General features: G+C 39.1%; 1 protein-coding gene across 11 annotated transcripts in view; it reads right to left on the reverse strand.

Moving 5' to 3' along the window:
* Nucleotides 1–21,910, reverse strand: part of LOC117524002 (sorbin and SH3 domain-containing protein 1) — a 175,009-nt gene that overhangs the window by 27,973 nt on the left and 125,126 nt on the right. For all 11 annotated transcript variants that reach the window (XM_034185714.1, XM_034185708.1, XM_034185709.1 and 8 more), the window contains 2 exons: nucleotides 18,708–18,757; nucleotides 11,351–11,529 (listed from right to left, as the gene is read on the reverse strand). In XM_034185714.1, the coding sequence (XP_034041605.1) occupies nucleotides 11,351–11,529; nucleotides 18,708–18,757 (229 nt within the window). The remainder of the gene's footprint in view (nucleotides 1–11,350; nucleotides 11,530–18,707; nucleotides 18,758–21,910) is intronic.

Raw genomic sequence — 21,910 nt, forward strand, 5'->3', positions numbered from 1 at the left:
GGCAGCCGCAGATATGTTAAACGGTGAAGAAATAGTCAGTTTGTAATGATAATGTAACAATACGTCACTTCATTGAAAGAAGCAGCAGTGTTCCAGTTCATCCAGCACCCTTTCCAGCTTCATCCCAGCCTGTGTAGCAGAAGTCAGGCTACAATACTTGCACAGCTCTAAATCTAGCAAGAAATATCAAAACATTCTGTGTTCACAATGTTTTGTTGACATGTGGAAGAAGCAGAATAACGTGGTTTCCTCATAATCTAAGATTACATCATCTTGTTCCATCAAATTGATCGAGAATTGTTTAGTGGACAAGCTAACTTCAAACAGCCTTGTAGGCTAGGAGGTGCTAATTTGCCTTATGATAGATTTGTGAAAGCAAATCATTTGTATATCCATACTGATGTTTGAACATGAAGGTATGCTGAATAAGTTATCCACATTCTACATTCAGCACACAAAATTTAGTGTAGATACTGTATGGTCCAAACTGTACATTTCCATACAATCATATATTTGGGGGCTGAGTGATGGTTCTCATAACGGGTTTGCTTTGGTATTAAAAATTAGGAACCACTTATTTTCTCAGTAATCATGGATTAAATGGACCTAATGTCACAAAGCTAGCGATAAGTGCTACAAATGCTAACACCGTTAAAATTCAAAATTATATCACATCACGTCCGCCCCTAAAAATTGGTCTGCCTTTTGCATCTGTGCATGCATCATTTTGGATCACAGCAGCACGTCTGAGATGGAGTCTCTTCACCCAAAGCAATCAAATGGATTAATGGGATTATTAACCATCAGATGATAAAGGAAACCCCTCTTAAATCATTCTAAAGTAATTTTTTAGCAGAAACGAAGCGAAATTCCGTGACGCTTTGAAAAGTCAGACACGCACTGAAAGCATCAGCTAGCAGCTCGTTTAGCCGCGGCACTCTGATTGCTTCTGCCACCGTTTATGATGAAATAATGCTGAATTTATGTGGAAATGATTGTTGTACAAAAGCTTCAGATATCTGTCACTGAGATAGATGATGACTGGTGTGCAGTTTGATGCAGAGACAAGGTGTTAATCCGGTGAACCGCGTCATCGGGGGGGGGGCGATTTTAAGGAGGACCGTTCAGTCTAGGACACCGGCCCACACACCTTAGACGATCTGTTCAGAGAATTAGCCACATTATTAATTGTAATAAAATGCACAAAAAACCCAGATTCTTCATACACTCAACAAAAATATAAACTCAACACTTTTGGTTTTGCTCCCATTTTGTATGAGATGAACTCAAAGATCTAAAACTTTTTCCACATACACAATATCACCATTTCCCTCAAATATTGTTCACAAACCAGTCTAAATCTGTGATAGTGAGCACTTCTCCTTTGCTGAGATAATCCATCCCACCTCACAGGTGTGCCATATCAAGATGCTGATTAGACACCATGATTAGTGCACAGGTGTGCCTTAGACTGCCCACAATAAAAGGCCACTCTGAAAGGTGCAGTTTTGTTTTATTGGGGGGGGATACCAGTCAGTATCTGGTGTGACCACCATTTGCCTCATGCAGTGCAACACATCTCCTTCGCATAGAGTTGATCAGGTTGTAAATTGTGGCCTGTGGAATGTTGGTCCACTCCTCTTCAATGGCTGTGCGAAGTTGCTGGATATTGGCAGGAACTGGTACACGCTGTCGTATACGCCAGTCCAGAGCATCCCAAACATGCTCAATGGGTGACATGTCCGGTGAGTATGCCGGCCATGCAAGAACTGGGACATTTTCAGCTTCCAAGAATTGTGCACAGATCCTTGCAACATGGGGCAGTGCATTATCCTGTTGCAACATGAGGTGATGTTCTTGGATGTATGGCACAACAATGGGCCTCAGGATCTCGTCACAGTATCTCTGTGCATTCAAAATGCCATCAATAAAATGCACCTGTGTTCTTCGTCCATAACAGACGCCTGCCCATACCATAACCCCACCGCCACCATGGGCCACTCGATCCACAACATTGACATCAGAAAACCACACACCCACACGACGCCACACACGCTGCCATCTGCCCTGAACAGTGTGAACCGGGATTCATCCATGAAGAGAACACCTCTCCAACGTGCCAAACGCCAGCGAATGTGAGCATTTGCCCACTCAAGTCGGTTACGACGACGAACTGGAGTCAGGTTGAGACCCCGATGAGGATGATGAGCATGAAGATGAGCTTCCCTGAGACGGTTTCTGACAGTTTGTGCAGAAATTCTTTGGTTATGCAAACCGATTGTTTCAGCAGCTGTCCGAGTGGCTGGTCTCAGATGATCTTGGAGGTGAACATGCTGGATGTGGAGGTCCTGGGCTGGTGTGGTTACACGTGGTCTGCGGTTGTGAGGCTGGTTGGATGTACTGCCAAATTCTCTGAAACGCCTTTGGAGACGGCTTATGGTAGAGAAATGAACATTCAATACATGAGCAACAGCTCTGGTTGACATTCCTGCTGTCAGCATTCCAATTGCACGCTCCCTCAAATCTTGCGACATCTGTGGCATTGTGCTGTGTGATAAAACTGCACCTTTCAGAGTGGCCTTTTATTGTGGGCAGTCTAAGGCACACCTGTGCACTAATCATGGTGTCTAATCAACATCTTGATATGGCACACCTGTGAGGTGGGATGGATTATCTCAGCAAAGGAGAAGTGCTCACTATTACAGATTTAGACTGGTTTGTGAACAATATTTGAGAGAAATGGTGATATTGTGTATGTGGAAAAAGTTTTAGATCTTTGAGTTCATCTCATACAAAATGGGAGCAAAACCAAAAGTGTTGCATTTATATTTTTGTTGAGTGTATTTATTGTCTTTCAGTCATCATTGTCACATTCATTTCATGTTCACTACAGTCCAGTTCTCCCAACACATTAGGGGAGTCACCGGTTGGAGTGACATTTTGTTTTCTCATGTGTTGGCGCCACAGTCCGCTAGAGGCTCAGGCTACAACTACTACATACATTTAAATTATGTATTTTGATGAGCACCCATGGCCAGTATTTAGTCTTTTTCAAACAATTCATTCTGTGATTCATATAATATGGTCAATGCAACTTCATTTAAACATTTTTAAATGTTTTTCATGATGCATTCTGTCCGATGGGTGTTTTTGCTCGTATAAAACCTCTGATAATGCTACACGTTCAGACTGTCCACAGACTGTCAACAGATTGTCCACGGTTCAGACAGCAGCATGTGTGATTCTCCCCTGATGACTAGGTGCAACGTCAATACCTTGCCATCATTTTCAAGACATGTGACCAACAAACTGAGCCTTGATTCACTAGGGAACTACATTCCGCCAAATGGGGTTTTAATATGGTTAACCTGTGAAGAAAAGTTTTATGGTTATCTATCTGACTGTGGCTGATGATGTCAGCAAGGGGAGCACATTAAAGCAGTGATTCACAACAGGTTTAAACGTCCATGTGTCTTGAAAATCATCCTTTACAAGTTGCTTACTAGCATCATAACACATGCTAATGGGCAAAAGTTACTATGAACTATGCCTCATCTCTGAGCATTTTTTAAATAGAAGTATTTGTCATAATATGGTTTGCTGTGTTGTTAAATGTCATACTGGTTCATGTAAGAAGTTCGAGCTACAGTATATCCATTGAGTGAAATTTTCATGTTGTTTAATGTGTAATGATAGCGCCATTAGTGAGACTTTTTTGGTAACTCTAAGATGGGGGCTTGTTCATCATGCAGACTCTTGTCCACAGTCTTTACCCATTCATGGGTTGGCCGGGACTGCCAAGCTATCTATAGTCAAGGCATGGCTGCCTGTTGATTAAACAGTACAGAAGAAGAAATGTGAATATTCTGTAGGCAAAATTAAAAAAGACTTTAAATATGCCCAAATGGAGTCAAGTGACCCAAGCCATCAGCACACCAAATTTGGTGTGAACAGGATTAATGAATGAATGAATGTATATATTAACCCAACCAACGTAATTACCTTCTGATGGCAGATTTTTGGCTTTTGCTCAAGTGAAATGATGGTAAAATGTATGATGCCTTAGCAGCTGTTTCTTTAAACACACACACACACACACACACACACACACACACACACACACACACACACACACACACACACACACACACACACACACACACACACACACACACACACACACACACACACACCACCACCACCACCACCACCATAACTACCAATAACAAAACAACAAAAACACTGTTAACGACATCTTATCCTTTTAAGTGTTATACTTGTCTTTATGCTTAGAATTTGTAGATGATTGCAATTGAAATCCTTCATGGTTCATACTGATTCCACACTTCCAAAACAGATCTGCTTGTTTTTAATTACATTAAAGAAAATAAAATGTAATATAACTGTAATATAATCGTGAATTTATCATTGAATGTAATACAAAATTTAAAAATTTTATTACATATGTTCCCATATTTTATTGGACTTTTCTTTTGGCTCAGTGTTTCTCTTTTTGACACTTCATATTTTAACTCTCATTTATGACATAATGGCTAACAATGAAAATAACTCGTCACATGAGTAATGGGTGAGTGCCCTCTGCTGATCGATGTTAGTTACTAACCAAAGAAATTGTTACAGCTTTAATTTTTGTGACTTGGAATTTTAACAATGAGCCATTGTTACCAACGGTACGCCTGTATCTTGCCCCCAGGACTCTAGCTGCCCATCCCTGTGTTGTAGGGTCATGTTGGAATTCTTTGCAGTGACTGCAAAAACACATCACATATTCTTATCTTTGTCTTATTCATGTTGTCCACCTTATGGCTGATTTCCATCTTGTTGCCTCTCCAAAACACACATATAACACTAATTACTAGCTGTCCTGCTTCAACAATCCTCAAACTATTCCTTCCCTCTACTTTGAGCAATTACTAGTAGTGACAAATGGGCCATCATATTCCTTGTAATACTCTCCCAGAGTGTTGTTGCAAAGAAGAAATATGAGTGTATTAAAAATGTGAGAAATCCTTGTGTGGTTCTTGGCTATAACACACTCGTGGCAGCACTACAGATGGAATTGGGAAATGACACAAGGACTTCACATGCTGCGAGGCGCTCCTGCAGCATGCATGGCCCATCTGTGAGAGTCAGAACCGCCACGCAAAAACACAGTGAGGCAGCAAACGTCCTCCTGAAAGGACCAAAGGAGACAACTACCACTGAAAGTCACACAAGGAGGCAGAGTAACATAACAAAAAATAAATTTTAAATATATTTTTTAATGTCATGACTCCAGCAATGATTCATGATGCTGCTTTACCATACTTGGTTCTACACTGGAACTTGTTTACATGGTACCTTAAATGTAGCAAACAGTAACTGCCAAGATGGTTTTGTTGGATAGAGTGCAGTATTCAGCTGTCTTTTTTTTTTTTTTCTTCTTCTTCTTTTTTTTTTTTTTTGGCTGCAGATTGTCTTGATTTTCATTTTGGTGCACGTTAACAGGATAAAGCGAGGAGTTCCGGTGCTGCCCTCGAGCAACAAGGCTGTGGTGACTGTAGTGATTTTGAGCGGGGCCAGTGGTTCTCAGCAAAAACAGACAGTAAAATGACCTGTCAGCATACTGACATTCAGTGTTGCTACAGTTATTTTGAAAAAGTAATCCAATTACTGATTACTCCTTGAAAAAGTAACTTAGTTACTTTACTGATTACTCATTTTTAAAAGTAACTAAGTTAGAATACTAGCTGCTTTATTAGTTACTTTCAGCAGCTGCCAACAACACCCCCTGCCACCTCAACATGAAATTGATAACCCATTTTGCCAATGTACTCACTTTATAGTCACCCTTTCTTGACTTCAATGAACATAAATAATTGTTTTATAAAACTAAAATAAAGATATCTTTCTTGACCTCATTTAACTGTTGACAGCACTGTAAAGGCAAAACAATTTCTAAGCAACATTTTTGTAATCAACAATGTAACTGTTAAATTCTTTCTCACATTTTTCTAACATTTAAATTCTTTCTAATCATTTTAGTTGTTGAAATTATTATTATTATTATTATAAGTAGCATTAGTATTATTAGTACTAATAGCATGAAAAATGTCTTCAAAAGTGGACCTTTAATCTAGGGGTGTTGTGGGGAGACATGCTCCCCCACCCACCCACGCCCCCTTCCCGCGTGGATTCGCCCCTGACTTGCCATCTGAGCAGAAGAATGGACAGCGTGTATTTATGCAGAAAACACAACCAGATTTACAGGTAACAAAGTTTTATCAGTGTTTTTCACATTATGTCGCTCACAGAAAGAGACATTAGGTGCATTTGGGTGGGAAAAAAAGTTAGTATTTGTTCATAACGCATCGCAGATCAGCTGTTTTTAGGGAGGAGACACAGAACAGCACAGAGTTTTAAATAAAGGGAAAAAAGCATGAATATGTCTTTGTAAAGGCATAGCTCTGAGCACTTTGAGAGACAACTGTTTTTCAACTCTGAGCTGTTGCACAGCGGATATGGCTCTGTGCTCGCAGCTCGATGGAACTGGGCAAAGTGGGCAGTTCAACCGAATGCCGACCTCCCCCTGCTCATGGCCCATTTTTAATGCTGCAATCGACCCACAATACATAAATAATAGTAATGCACAGTGACTTGGAGAAGTAACTTTAATCTGATTACTGATTTGTAAAGATTAACGCATTAGATTACTTGTTACTGAAAAAATGGTCAGATTAGAGTAACACGTTGCCGGCATCACTGCTGACATCATACGAGAAACACTGACGAATACGTTTCACTGGTGTTAGATATTATAGATGTCATAAATGTCTTCTTTTTAATCCCTTTAGCATTTGTACATAAGCTACACGACCGCTATCTGGTTACAACAGATCAATTTTCTGCTTTTCATTTTTCTGAATGATTATCAATGAACAAACAGTCAAAAAACAATCCTCTGTAGTTGTGACTAGTTCATTTGTATTTAAAGTGAAGCCATTTTGGAAGAACATTAATAAGCTGACATCCTGCATATTTCTTCTCACCTTTGTAGAATTTACTGTTGACAGAAATCAAAACAAACAAACAAACAAAAAACAGGAAAAAAAAAAACAAAAACAAAAAACAAATGCAACCAACCATGTGCCCAAACGGACTATTGGAAAACACAGGAAAAAAAGCACAAGGGTCTCCAAAAACAAACAAACAAAAAATACTGACAAATAGGACAAAACTAAAATGTGATTCATTATATTTTGGTTAAACAGAAGTTACAACAGTAACTACTGTTGTGTGTGCTTCTTCCAGTGCAACTTCCAGTTTCTGCTAACATGGAGGATCATGGTGGAACACTCCCATTGCATCCTAATCTTAAATTCAAACATATGTTCCAAATTTTCCAAAGTATAAGTCCAACAGGACTTTGACCTTGAAAGTTTTTTCCAAGGGAAAAATTTGTGGAATTGGAAACTAGTGTTGGTGGAGGATGGTGTTCTACGAGTGTGGCACTTTAGTTTGGGATTGTTATGTATGTTTTTATTATTGGCATTTACTATTTTATTATTAGTTTATTTTGCTTAGTGCTTTGATTCATGGGAAAGTCCTATATAACTAGTCATTCTAATTATTGTTATTGATAGTGAAAGTGTGATTTCTTTATATAAGTCGTACCAGAGTATAAGTCGCAGGACCTTCCAAACTAATAATAATAATTAAAAAAAACAAAAAATCAGGATTTATGCTCTGGAAAATATGGTTGTCATTGTCTTTCATCTTGATACACTGAAAAAAGAGAATGTTTGAACCAACTTTAAAAAGTGTTACAATTTGTAAAAAACCTGAATGAATTAAGATGTTTGAACTCAAGTTTGAAAGTTTAATCAACTCTAACTTACATACTTAAGTTCAAACAACTTAATTCATTCAGGTTTTTACAAAGTGTAACACTTTTTTAAGTTGGTTCAAACATTCTCTTTTTTCAGTGTAGAATCAGGTTGAAGGAAACACTTCCACTATCCAACGTAGGAAGGCAGAGGTCATGCACTCAACTCTTTACTTGTGGACCTGATGTTGTAGGCCAAGTCATGGTGAAAATTTTCTAACAAATATGTGGTTTTACATAAATAAAAATTGAACAAATGTTTTAAAATTATATTATTCTATCCTCATATAATACGACGTTTATCTAGCATACAAATGTGGTGTTATGTTTAATTATTAAAATTACATTTACAAGAACCATGGTTAGCTTCTCTGATTACTGGTAGAAATCAGGGTGTGAGTCAGCTAGCTAATCAGGATGTGGGAAGCATGACACAAAATTAAAATTACAAAATGTTTTAAAATTAAATGGAGCTGACAAAGAGTGTGCCTGACAGTAAGCTCAAAAATGATGGCGCTGACACCAGCCTACATGCTAATTAATGCTGCTGTTAGCATCTTATTGCAATTGCTCATTGACTCAAGGAGGAGATTATTTTGCAAGAAATTATTCTGAACCTTGAAGTGTTTTTTTTTTCAGACCCGTGAAGAAGCATGTTACACCCAAAAAGGAAAAAAAAAAAAGCCAACCCAGAGCTACAAAATTAAATCTCTGCTGCTTCAAGTTAGCCACAGTGCAACACCTTCAACTCTACTGATGCTTGTCTTGGGTGTTTTTATAAACATTTGCCTTAATACATTACTATGTAAGACACTGGAACTGGGTCAGATAAAGTATATTCGGTCTGTGGTGATGTGATGTTTCTAGTTGTTTATTAGCTCAGGCTTAAAGTTGCTGTTAGGACACCATCTTCTAAAAAACATTTCTGGGTGTTTGTTTCAGCTCCAAATTATTTGCCCCCCGTGAAAATAAGAAGGCCTCTTGCTGAGATTATCTCTGTGTGTACTCCATATAAGATATCTCCAAAATTAGGGAACTGATTTCAATCATATTTTATGGATTGGTTCTTCAGTTTGTGAAATGTAGGTTTTTTTCCTTTTATCTTTTTTAACATTGAGCCACAGTAGGTTTTCCTCGTATAGCTGAAAAAAAAGCACAAACCTGAATTATGACATCACAAAGGTCTATAGATACCTGTCCTCCTCTGTACTGTAGTGATTGAATAGGGCAGCGCAGTCTCGTTTGAACACCCCACATGATATCGCGGGACTTGAACACATCGGGGGATAGCCGGCACGAACACGGCAGAGAATCCCTGGGCGGCGTGTGGGAGTTTCAGCACAAACCATTCAGCCCGGCTCGGTAAACTTAAAAGAATACTCGCTGTATGCCTAGCAGACCTTCCGGTTTAAGACATGCTGGTTTCAAATGGTTTCTGCTGAAACCCCCATCCTCCAAATGGTTTGTGCTGACACTCCCACTCTCCGCCCAGGTATTAGTCTCTTCCCACAAACAGTGTCAATTAGAGGTGGGCGATACTGGGAATTTTGGTATTGATCCGATACCAAGTAAATACAGGCCCAGTATCGCTGATATCGATACTGATACTGATACTTTTTCATATTTAAGCTTCATAGATCCAAAGGATCCAAAAGACCTAGGATAGAATTTTGCCAAACACTGTACGTGACAACAAAATACTTTATTATCACAATCAACATAGTAGAGAAGCGTGAATCTTCGACTGGACTGGGTTGCTTGGGTCGCGTCAAGCAACTCAGTCCAGTCGAAGATTCAAGCTTCTCTACTATGGAAGCCACCTGGACAACTGAGAGCCTTCACAGAAACATCACAATCAAACATTGTTAAAAAAAAATATCAACACAACTTAAAACAAAATCTCCTGAGGTAGAGGGCTAACAAACCACAATAGAAGGGTGCGCTGCCCCATGTTGTGTGACACAGCGCAGCGCTGCTCTTACAGACAGAGTAGACTTTGATGAATCTGCGTGCGGGAGAGAAAAAAGCTTGAGTATCGATCTTTTTACACAAGGATCATTCAATATCAATACCAGCGTTGGTATCGATATTATCGATATTAGGATCGATCCGCCCACCTCTAGTGTCAATTCTAACAGGAAAACTATGTACTGTTTTGTTTTCGGCTGCAATCACCAAAGCAGTCACGATAGTGCAGTTTTTTTCTGTTCGCAGTGGAGGAGGGAAGACGAGGCAAATAGGAGAGGTTGTGTCAGTTAGTGTTAGCCTACACAGCTAACCGGAGTAGCTACATTCTCTCGCCTGCAAAAACGGCTCGACACATTTGAGCGCTGGGTCATAAACAAACTGCAACACATGTCCACTTTCCACCACATCGTCACCTTTTCTTTGCAATTTTCACTTTGTTTATGTGTAATTTACCCAAAAACTCAGAGAAAGTGCCGCGTTTCTGTCCCCGTAAACAGAGAAATCACGTCATATGTGTCGTATTTTACCCCTTTAGCGTCTGCCCTCAAACGAGACTGCGCTGGCCAGTTGGCAAGTTTGTTCTCCCTGAAATTCCCTTCTACGTAGTTGCTTCTGTTTATCTCCATCAGTAATCTGACCCCTTTTTTCTTCCACTTCACGTTTCTCTAGTGACGGTTAAATGAACAGTTTTATTATTTCATTTAGTGAATAATTTCTTCCTAAAACAGTTATTCAGTTTTTATGCTCATCATGTTTTACTCTCCCTTCCTCTCATTTGACATTAGTGTGATGTAACTGTCCTAAAATGCAAAACTAGATTTCCAAAAAGTGACTCTTCTTGCTTGCCTTCCCAGATTAAGTGTTGAGTCACACTGCTCCTCTCTGTGAGACCTCCTCTTTCCTCCTTATGCCTCCTCTCCACCACAGCGTTCACACACATTCCTGACCCCACACTGACAGCTGACTTCCTCCTGTCCCCCCCCCCGGTTATCTCACCCCCGTCTAGTGGACTTGTGAACAGCAGAGCTCTGTTTATCTTGCTCGACCGTCCTCATTCGTGCCCTTTCTGGTGCTAGAACACTCTGGAAGTTTGCTGTAAACCTGCCTGGTGACTGACAAGTGAAGCAAGAGGGAGCAAAAATCTCCAAGGTTAGCTTCCATGGACTTAGCAAGACAACCTCGCTCGCTCCGTGGGTTTTCCAAAGCAGATGACCAGTGAGCTTTTGATGAGAACAGCCATGGCGTGAATATTAAATCATAAGTCAATGGGCGAATGAATGCTGTAAGGTGATTGGTCAATGTTGTGATGTCTTGGAGCAACGAAAATATGTGGATATCACCGTAAAGCTAAACTGAAACACATGTGCCCCTGTCAGAAGAGTTCAGCTTTACTGTCTGTAAATCACTGGGGCCGTCCCAGCAGTCTAAGCCGCCTCCCCCACACGTTCATGTACGTCCACAACCGCACACCTGCCATTTTACTGTCTGGAATCCTACCTTTTGAGGAGGAGGAGCTCCCTTGGCGCTTGTTAAGGGCCCGTAGACCTTGTAAGGGAATATCGCCGCCTTCCAGGACGCTCTTGTAAACATGGCGCTCACTTTGCGGAGCCGCAGGCTCACCGGCGGACGATCCTCTGTCAGTCTCCACTTCGCCGTGTCCGCACTTGCTGGTAGAACTAGACAACAGAAGGCCGCAGACAAATAATTAGACACACTTTAATGCAGAGAAGCTGCCTTTTATGGATTCATGGGTTTGTGTTTTTTAAATGACAGTGGCACACAAACTGGGTAATGAGCCCATCATATGGTTTTTACTGTATCTCGAGGTAATTCCTGTCTTTTCAGACGTCTGGGAGACAAATGAATTAAAGGCAGAAAATAAAACTCAGCTGAAGTGTGGAATTTGGAGAAGGCATTCACTGCCACACATATCTTGGCATGCCAGACAGGCCAACAGGAGAGAGTTCTAGAAATATTCTCTGAACATTTCCATATGGTGCATCGGCGCCGTTGTGCACCGGTGCAGTTTGTAGGTTTGCACTATTTCTTTCATGTGATGCTGCTCCCCAGTTTGTTCTTCAAAAAAATCACAGATTCCACAGTCATAGGAACTGTTGACTATGAGCAGATAGAATATTTTTCTAAATGTGTTTCACATCTGCTGTGAGCCGTCAAGTCCGTTTTACAAGCTTGTAGATACATATGGATACTTTTTCACCACCTGAACAACAACCTCTTTCATAGTGTGCAAAAAAAAAATACTGCTGACTGCAGAGACTTGTGTTCATTCTACGTTACTTCCAAGAACTCAAATACTGTACAGTAGAGGTGGGCGGATCGATCCTAATATTGATAACATCAGTACCAACACTGGTATTGATATTGAATGATCCTCGTGTAAAAAGATCGATACTCAAGCTTTGTATTGTGGTTTGTCAGCCCTCTACCTCAGGAGATTTTGTTTTAAGTTGTGTTGAGTGATTATTTTTTTTTAAACAAAAATGTTGATTGTGATAATAAAGTATTTTGTTGTCACGTACAATGTTTGGCGAAATTCTATCCTAGGTCTTTTGGATCCTTTGGATCTATGAAGCTTAAATATGAAAAAGTATCGGTATCGGTATCGATATCGGCCATACTGGGCCTGTATTTACTTGGTATCGGATCAATACCAGAATTCTCGGTATCGCCGACCTCTACTATACAGGGTATGGGTGGGACAAAGAACTAAAGTAAAGAAAAAAAATAACCAACCTGAATCAGATGCGAGATGTGCTTCATGACAACAAATGCTTTAGATTTACCACAAATCTATATTTTAAATGTAAGTGTCAAGTAATAAATGAGCACAACAGCTTGCTTGTATGTGGTAGACGTCTCCCTCCAGGCTCTCATATACGTATAAGAAGTGAACACCAGATGCGCCATATGATCCAGGGGAAGTGAGAAGGCCTCACAGATGTTTCAAAGGGCTTAAAAATGTCGAGAATGGGATCATTTATCTCTGCAGATGGAGTATGTGCATTTTATCATGTAAAATAACCATGCTAGTTTATTTTACATGAAAAAGTACTTGTCCTTTATCCTTTTCCAGGCAACTGGCTTACACATTTATTAAAGTAAAATCAACGTTTGATTGATTTGTTTTAGTAAAACGTGCATCATAATGACATTCCTGTATCGCTAGTTAGCTAGCTAAGTAGCAATGAGTAAAATGTCATAAATCAGCTCAGAGGTATTATCTGATTATAAAAGCAGCATTTTTAGATTTAGAAGTGATTATTTCTCACTAACTTTTTCAAAATATAAAATACATTTTAAAAAAGCTAAACAAATTAGAATTATATAGAAATACAGCTATTCCACGTGGCGGCTCCAGAGATTTTTTTCTGCAGGTGCTACGGGGGAGCTTGGCATTTTGCGTGTCGCAACGGCTCTCTGCTACACCTCTGCCACATTCACGGGCATGCGTACACATAGCCACATTCTGATCTGCGACAGTCACTAATGATATACAGAATGACCATAATCAGACACACAGACTTAGGCTACTGTTCCATACAAATATTCACAGACCTACACGTGTAGCCTATAGCCTCAGGGGAAAAATGCCAACAGCAGGCAGAGAGAAAATCTTTCATCTACCATTGATGTCTTCATAACAGCACAATACACCTGTTGTTGTGGTTAACAGCAAAACCATCAATGATTTGGTTGCTGTCCAGAGGCTGTGTTCTCTGAGGGTTAATTACAAGGAGTGACACAGAGTCACTGATTTGCCTGTCCCCACTGCTTTTCCTCAGGCAGTTCTTTAGGTGATACAGACTTCACTTCTTTCGAATTCCACTCATGGATATTTGGGCAGCAAGAACTAGAACTCTGATGAGAGTACGTAAACAGGAGCACATTACACCTATACTCCATAACCTTCACTGGCTCCCCATCACCTACAGAATCCATTTTAAGATTGCTCTCATCACCCACCAATGCATCCATGGCAATGCCCCTACATACATCAAAAACCTCCTCACCCCCCACACATCCTCCCGTTCCCTCAGTTCAAACAACACTAATCTTCTCCAACCCCCTCGCACCACACTTCACACCATAGGAGACAGGGCCTTCTGTTCAGCTGCCCCTCATATTTGGAACTCCTTCCCTGACCACCAGAGGGCTCCACAAACTGTGGAAGCTCTTTAAAAAGCCTCAAGACATACTTGTTTAGACAGGTCTATCACAGGGCTCAATAATTTGAATCTGTTGCAGCTTAGTCTTTTTATTCCATTTTATTATTTTATTTTGTTTTTATTCTATTCCGCTGACTATTTTTATCTTAAGATTTTCTGTTTTTAAGTTTTAGCTTTCATTGCTAAATTGATTAGCCACATGTCTTCTTCTCCATTTTTTGTAGAAGTGTGACAGCGCTACATACTGTACAAGCCTGGCATGTGTACTACAGCATTTTCACGCAGTTTCACTGGATCTGTGCTAACAGAAACATTTCTTGAATGGAACACTTTTGAAAATGACAAAGAAAAAGACTGTATAGAATATGTTCAGTTTCAGTGTAGACAAGGCCTTAAAAACATGGGATGGAATTAAAATAAAATAATAAATGAGAAATTATTTTCTTGGGGGTTCTATGACAAATCCAGGGGGAGCTCTATGGCCCCCCCAGCGCCGCCCATGTCCACCAACTTGGATTATTCTATTCGATCAACCAACCAACCTAAATCAAGATTACGCTGCCTTGGATTAACAGTCACCATGTCACATCGTTCAGCATTTGCATAAAATAAACTTCTCATCTATACTGGTCCCACCTAGGAGAGGGCATAGTGACCATTTGTCTCTTGTTACTGCAAAAGGCCCACTCAGTTTGAAAATGAAGCTCACGGGTCAGAGTGACTCTCATTACATTTATGAGCTCTGTTAAAGTTTCACTGTGTTGTTGGTTTTGATTTATCACATGCATGTGTTCAGAGACATCTGTCCTACACATTCAAAGGTGCCAGGGCAATTTAATATCATGTCCTTTTAGTAAATCTTGCACTGAAAAATCACTTTAAACTCATAACTTCCTTCACATTCTTACTTTATGGCCTTTTTAATGAAATGTTTGGAGGTGATATGGTACTTAAAATATTTTTAAAATTAGGTTTGGTTTTGGTTACTTCAGAAAGTGTTTTTAAAGAGTTATTGTCAACTGCCTCAATGCTTTCGTTAAATGTGCTTTGCCTGTGAAATTTGGATAAGTGAAAAAAAAATTATCACACATTTTTCCATCCACTGCAATCAGTCAATCAATCAATAAATAAATGAACAAGAGCAATCAGAGATTTCTGATATCTGCCAATCCGGATCCGAATCACCCCCAAAATTTAATGGAGTCTTCCATGGCCTAATATCTATATGTGGTGCAAATTTGTTGAGAATTCGTGAAGTAGTTTTGACGTAATCCTTCAAAGCGTATATAAAGTAAAATCTTAATCCAGAATCCGGATTCGGACCTGGATCACCTGCAAAATGTAATGGAGTGTTTCATGGCCTAATATGTATCTGTGGTGAAAATTTGGTGAGAATTACTGAAATAGTTTTGACAGTAATCCTTCAAAGCGTATAAAAAGTGAAATCTTGATCCAGAATCTGGATTCGGATCTGGATCATCCCTAAAATTTAATGGAGTCTTCCATGCCCTAATATCTATCTGTGGTGCAAATTTGGTGAGAATCTGCGAAGTAGTTCTGAAGTAATCCTCCAAAGCCTATATAAAGTGAAATCTTGATCCACAATCTGGATTCGGATCTGGCTCATCTCCAAAATTTAATGGAGTCTTCCATGGCCTAGTATGTATCTGTGTTGAAACTTTTGTCAAAATCTGTGAAGTAGTTTTGATGTAATCCTTCACAGCGTACATAAAATGAAATCTTGATCCAGAATTTGGATCTGGATCACCTCCAAAATTCAGAGGAGTTTTCCATGCCCTAATATCTATCTGTGGTGCAAATTTGGTGAGAATCATGAATTAGTTTTGATGCAATCCTTCAAAGACTATATAAAGTGAAACTTGACCCAGAATCCGGGTCCAGATCCAGATCACCTCCAAAATTTAATGGAGTCTTCCATGGCCTAATATGTGTCTATGTTGAAACTTTTGTCAAAATCTGTGCAGTAGTTTTGACGTAATCCTGCTAACAGTAATCCTCCAAAGCCTATATAAAGTGAAATCTGATCCAGAATCCAGATCCAGATCAAGTCCAAAATTTAATGGGTTCTTCCATAGCCTAATTTCTATCTGTGGTGAAAATTTCATCAACAGTCAGACAGACAGACAAATAAATGCAGGTGATTTCATTACATCTTTGGCAGACGTAATAAATAAATAAATATATACTAGTGTGTTGCCCATGGGGATCCATGGGCTCTAGATTGGGTAGTGTTTATAAAATAGGTAGTTGACATTTTTGTGGTGAGGGTGGTAATAAATTAAGCAATGCTTGTGTAATGAGTTGGAATGGCATCCAGAATGATTTTAGAACCTTAGACCTCAACAAATTTTAGAAGAAGAACTCATTATGTAATATTTTAATGCTAATTTGCTGTCTTAATGTATTTATAAATTGTTCAGGTTCTTGTTACCATATACACTATTATTATTTTATTTCTATTTCTATTTTGTCATTTGATTTTTAAATGGACCACAATGGAAACAATTGTTTTCATGTTCTTGTGTCATCCATGTATTTTTAACATGTTTACAATTAGAATCACTCACCACACTCACGCTTGTAATATAAAGATGACTTATCGCCCTCTGCTGGAATAGCTTGAGTCCAAAAAGTCATTATCAACATGCACGCACGCACACACAGCTGCTGTAAGAAGATGGTTTTAATTTGACAAAGAAAGACAGTGGCTGAAGACATTAAAACCACAAAACATTTCACTCATGGTACCAACATGAAACTTAAGTCACTCATGGCAATAGCAACATGAGACTTATCCAAATTGACTAAACCAACTCCGCTATGAAAACACAATAAATCAATAACGCTAACAACACTGTTAAACTAATATAAACTACAATAACATTTAAATCCTTAAAACCCTGAACTCCCATGGTGCATTGCAGCACAGCATCCATTGTTTATTGGTTAGCTAAAATTGCTAAATTCTCCCAAAAATATTTGTCCTATCAACTTTCCATTTTTGCAGTGTTCATCCTTGACCCAAAATACATACACATGCCAAACGGCAAATGCCAGCTCTACCCGGTTTTTGTGTGATCAAAGCCATACAGACACACACACGCACACAGAGGCCACTTGGCTATTATAATATATATATATATATATATATATATATATATATATATATATATATATATATATAGAGTCATCATTTGTGCATAATTTATGCATAGAAAAGGGTGCCTGCTGCCAGCTCGCACAACTGGCATCATTAACAAGTGAGGAAGCCTGGAGCCTATCTTAGTTTTAACTGGATTTGTCCTGGGATTACATTGTTATAAACTCATCTGCTCCCTGCTAATCTATTTTCAAGCCATTAACAATGGTACAGCAACTAATTAGCATTGACTAATAACTTCCAGTCATGTCTTTCTACCAAGTGTGCGTCATTCTTCGATATCAACAAACTTTCTCTTTTGTGACATTTCAGTGAACGAAAAGCCAAACTGAAAAGTTCTCAAAGTCACCACACGAGGGAGCCACATCTCTTGTACAACGTATGAGCACTGTTTGACAGGAAACACGACACCACACAGTAATGGAATAAACAAATCCAAAATAACTTTTTGGGGATTACCTCACTGATTATAAAGTTATGTTTACAAAAAAAGTATTTTGTATTTATTGATAGCAATCTTGTTCTAGTAATTATGTTTTCGTAAAGACCACTTTCTCATTTTAGCATTTTTATTCTTAATATAGATATCACAACCAAACCACTGTCATCAATTACTACAAACACATGAAATACATGCTGCATTTCTCAAATAACTTGACAAGAAATGTCTTATGAATGTGTGAAATTTCAAACAGACACTGGAAAGTAAAAAGAACAAAAACTCCTTCCTGTCTCTATGAGGAAAGTAACTGTGTGGACTGAGGTTTCCTGCGTTTTGAAGTGTTTGAGTGATGGAATGTCCACCAAACCTACTGTATTTCACTGCTACGTCATCGTCAAAATGGTCAATAAATAAATGAGCAGGCATGTTGGACCAGAAATACCTTTTGAGAAACTTGGCTATGACAACATAATGACTGTAGCAGATGGAACGTTTGCAGCACAAAGCGAGGGAGAATTTTGTTCTCGCTGAGGCGCAGAAACTCATCACAGCTTAGTCCAAAATTCCTGACATTTTATGACACGCACCAAAATAGAAGACATAATGTCATCAGAAAGACAACAAGCAGATGAAGGGCTTGGTCAGCTTTGGTTTAAAGTTGGTCGACATCACGTTCCCTAATCCAACGGCTGTAGCTGTGCACGCTCCCATTCAGAAGGACATAACGGTTTTTGAGTTATGCAGCAGCTGGGCGGCTATCAGCAGACTTCCCTCAAGCCCTCTGACATCCAGGTTGTTTGTCTTTAAATAAATCGACACATAGCAGCCGCGGCTAAATACTACGACCAGCCGCCACCCAAAAATACAGACCGACTCTTCTGGCAGCTTTGCAGTCTGATAACAGGATCTCCTCAGAAAACAGGAGTCCCCTTGCTGAAGGCGGGTGTAGAGACCTCACTGAGCATTATCCCCAAAACCTCCTTAAATAATCACCAACACCACATTAAAATACATTTACCCACATAGGAAGAAGCATAGACTTACTATTGGTGCAGATCAGAGGCTGGTTCCAGGGGACTGAAGGAGGGGGCACTCTGCAACAAACCAAACAAAGAAGTCATTGATAGATCCACAGGAAGGTCTCTTCCAGCTAGAACACACGCAGGAGCATTAGCTACGGCCAGACTCGCTCTTCGTTTTGTCTCAGCCGTTCACTCGCCGCTGTGTTTTGTGTCCGGAGTCTTAGTGAACTCAGCCTGGCATGGAGGGGTAAGTATGTGTTTTGGCCTGCGTGCAAGTTGGAGAAAACAAGAGGTAGGGAAGAGAGTAGAAGCACGGGGAACGGGTGGGTGTGCATCGGTCAGGGGCGCCAATTCAGGGTGGGGCCTCAAGCTCAGCCAATAGGCTGCTGTCTCCCAGTCAAGCTGTCTCTTTTGTCTGAAATTGAGTCACTCATTACCGATGGACCAGACAATTCACCAGCTGGCGGTACAACCGGGCTGAATTACACACACGCACGCGCACAATGTGTCAAACTGACAGAAATACTTACTGACAAAACAAAACACAGTTAAACACAGTAAATAATAAAACTCAGTAAAGCGTACACTCAATGACCAGAATATCAGACACACCTATACAATGTAATATGCAATACAACGGCCATGCTAAAATATTATTTCCTGCAAGAAATTCATTTCTATCCAGAAAAACAAATCTGCAGACATTATATTCTGAAGAGATGAAGAAGAACTGATTTAGGTGTCTACTTTTTGTAAATACAATTTTGCCACGCAGTACAAATTTATTACGAGGGGTAGAAGTTGTAAGAAGTAATCCCTGACACACAAAGACCATCCCAAACAGAGATTTGGGACCTGGTAACCAGTGTTGACACAGTTGCTCTGAAAAGTTTCCTTTTTAGTTACTTTTTTAGGTTACTTTATACAGTTACTTCATTAGCAGTTTTATGCAGTTACTTTTTTAGGAGCTGCCAACAACTTGTAACTAATAAGTAATGTAACTAATAAGGTAACTAGTAATCTAACTTGGTTACTTTTAAGATTGAGTACCCGTAATCAGCAAAGTAACTAATCTGCAAAGTAAGAAATAGTTACTTTTCTGAGTACTCAATATTAAAAATATCCAAGTTAGATCACAAGTTACTTTATTAGTTAGGGAGGGGTGTGATGTCAAAAACATTTGGAAATCTATTTTGCATGGAATATGGAAATATACATGGAATAAACCATAGCAGGATAAATTTTGGGTCATTTGGTTCCAAAAACCCATATGGACGGAGCCAGTGAAGATATCGGGTTCAAAAACCGCTAAAAATATCGACGAAAATGTCATATCTTGAGAACCACTGCACCTAGAGACTTGAAATTTGGCTCCAAATGTTGTTTGACCCCAAGTCTATATTCAACTTCTATAGTAACAATAAGCCTATCTGGTGTTTTTTAAGAGTAATTGCCAAAAAACCTAATTTCAGTACATATGTTACGATCAATTGTAACAAACAAAATCTACGTAGGTTTTATTTCAGGAACATCAGTTGAGTATAATCATCACATGTAAAGAATGACATGGCCACAATGAACTAATTATAAGCAACAGAGTGATTTTCTACGTCAACAGCACATATACGACACACACGTTACTTGAAATTTTCAAACATTCCATCCATATGGGTTTTTGGAACCAAATGACCCAAAATTTATCCTGCTATGGTTTATTCCATGTATATTTCCATATTCCATGCAAACATTTATAGATTTCCAAATTTTTTGAAATAACACCCCTCCCTATTATTAGTTACATTAAGCAGCTGCCAACAAGTTGTCTGCAGCTGCTAATGAAGTAACTGTATAAAATAACTGTAAAATGTAACTGTATAAAGTAACTAATAAAGTAACTTTTCAAAATTACTGTGGTGACGCTCCTGGTAACACAGTTTTTTAAACAGCTGTTGATAAATGTGCTACGAAAAGACATCTGGGAAAACAAAGTTATTTGTATTTCAAAAGATGTGGTTTGTCAATACTGTCGGAGAAAGAACTGAATTTTTACGTTTTACTCATGATTAAGTTGAAAAACACATCATACTTTACAAGACTGACTTGTGAAATGTATTTGGGGTTTAATGTTAAATGTCCTATAATTCTGAGTGTGCATGTAAAAATCCCTTTGCTATAAATACAGTTTTGGCCTGCAATCTGTGACAAATACTGAATCTGTAGTTCTGCCGACTCCCCTCATAGCAGTGGCGTGGGGATGGGGTGGTACTCGTCTCAACATCTATGGGTCATTCTCCATGTGTTTTCTGAGACACCTTGTTACCTGTGTTGGGTTACGACAATGTGGATAATATGACCTCTGTATTTGAAAATCCTAAAATATCTTCAATGTACATATGGAAAAATACATACAACTAACCCTTTGAAAGTGTTTCAAGTCAAGTGCTTTATCATGTACATTATCAGAGCCCAGAGCCCACTTGAATGACATCAATTCATTCATTCATTTTCTACAACCTCAGCCTATCCCAGCAGCGAATTTAAAAGAACATTCCTTCATAACTGTTCAAGTGGAAACCCACACCCTCACGACTAATTTTCAGTCTTTTTTAATTTTTAGGTGCGATTTCTTGCATATTTCACCACAAAATACAACCACAGAGAAAAAAAATACTTTATAACCTGTTTTTTAAAATTAATTTGAACTAAAATGCTACAATTTTGATTGTGATGCTATGACGTTATGATGACAAGTAACGGAGAACATCTGAAATGTCCGTGGCTAAAAATGTGAACATCCTTGCGACACTTTGCTGAATCATGGTCTGGAAAATGTATTTAGCTGAGTCACTTGTTGCTGAATAGAGGGTTCATTACCCCCTCCCCTCCTAGATCTGCCCCTCGTTACAGCCAAGCATGGGCTATTATCACTGGTGCCGTGTGTATAAACATCATAACTCAAAGAGTTTCATCCTAATTTGCACTTAACTTGTGGAATCTTGAGAGTTGTGGAGTTTTATTTATTTATTTTTGAGAAATATCAGTTAAAAGTAGGGATGTCCCGATCAGGTTTTTTGGCCCCGATCTGATTCCAAGTCAGTTGATTTTGAGTATCTGCCGATACTGAGTCCCGATCCGATACTTTAAAAAACTGAATGAACAATGAACAAATGCGAAATATATAATATTTTCATTTTAATCACCTTATTGTATTATTTATCACTTAAA

Source organism: Thalassophryne amazonica, chromosome 13, assembly GCF_902500255.1.
Source record: "Thalassophryne amazonica chromosome 13, fThaAma1.1, whole genome shotgun sequence".
Taxonomy (NCBI): domain Eukaryota; kingdom Metazoa; phylum Chordata; class Actinopteri; order Batrachoidiformes; family Batrachoididae; genus Thalassophryne; species Thalassophryne amazonica.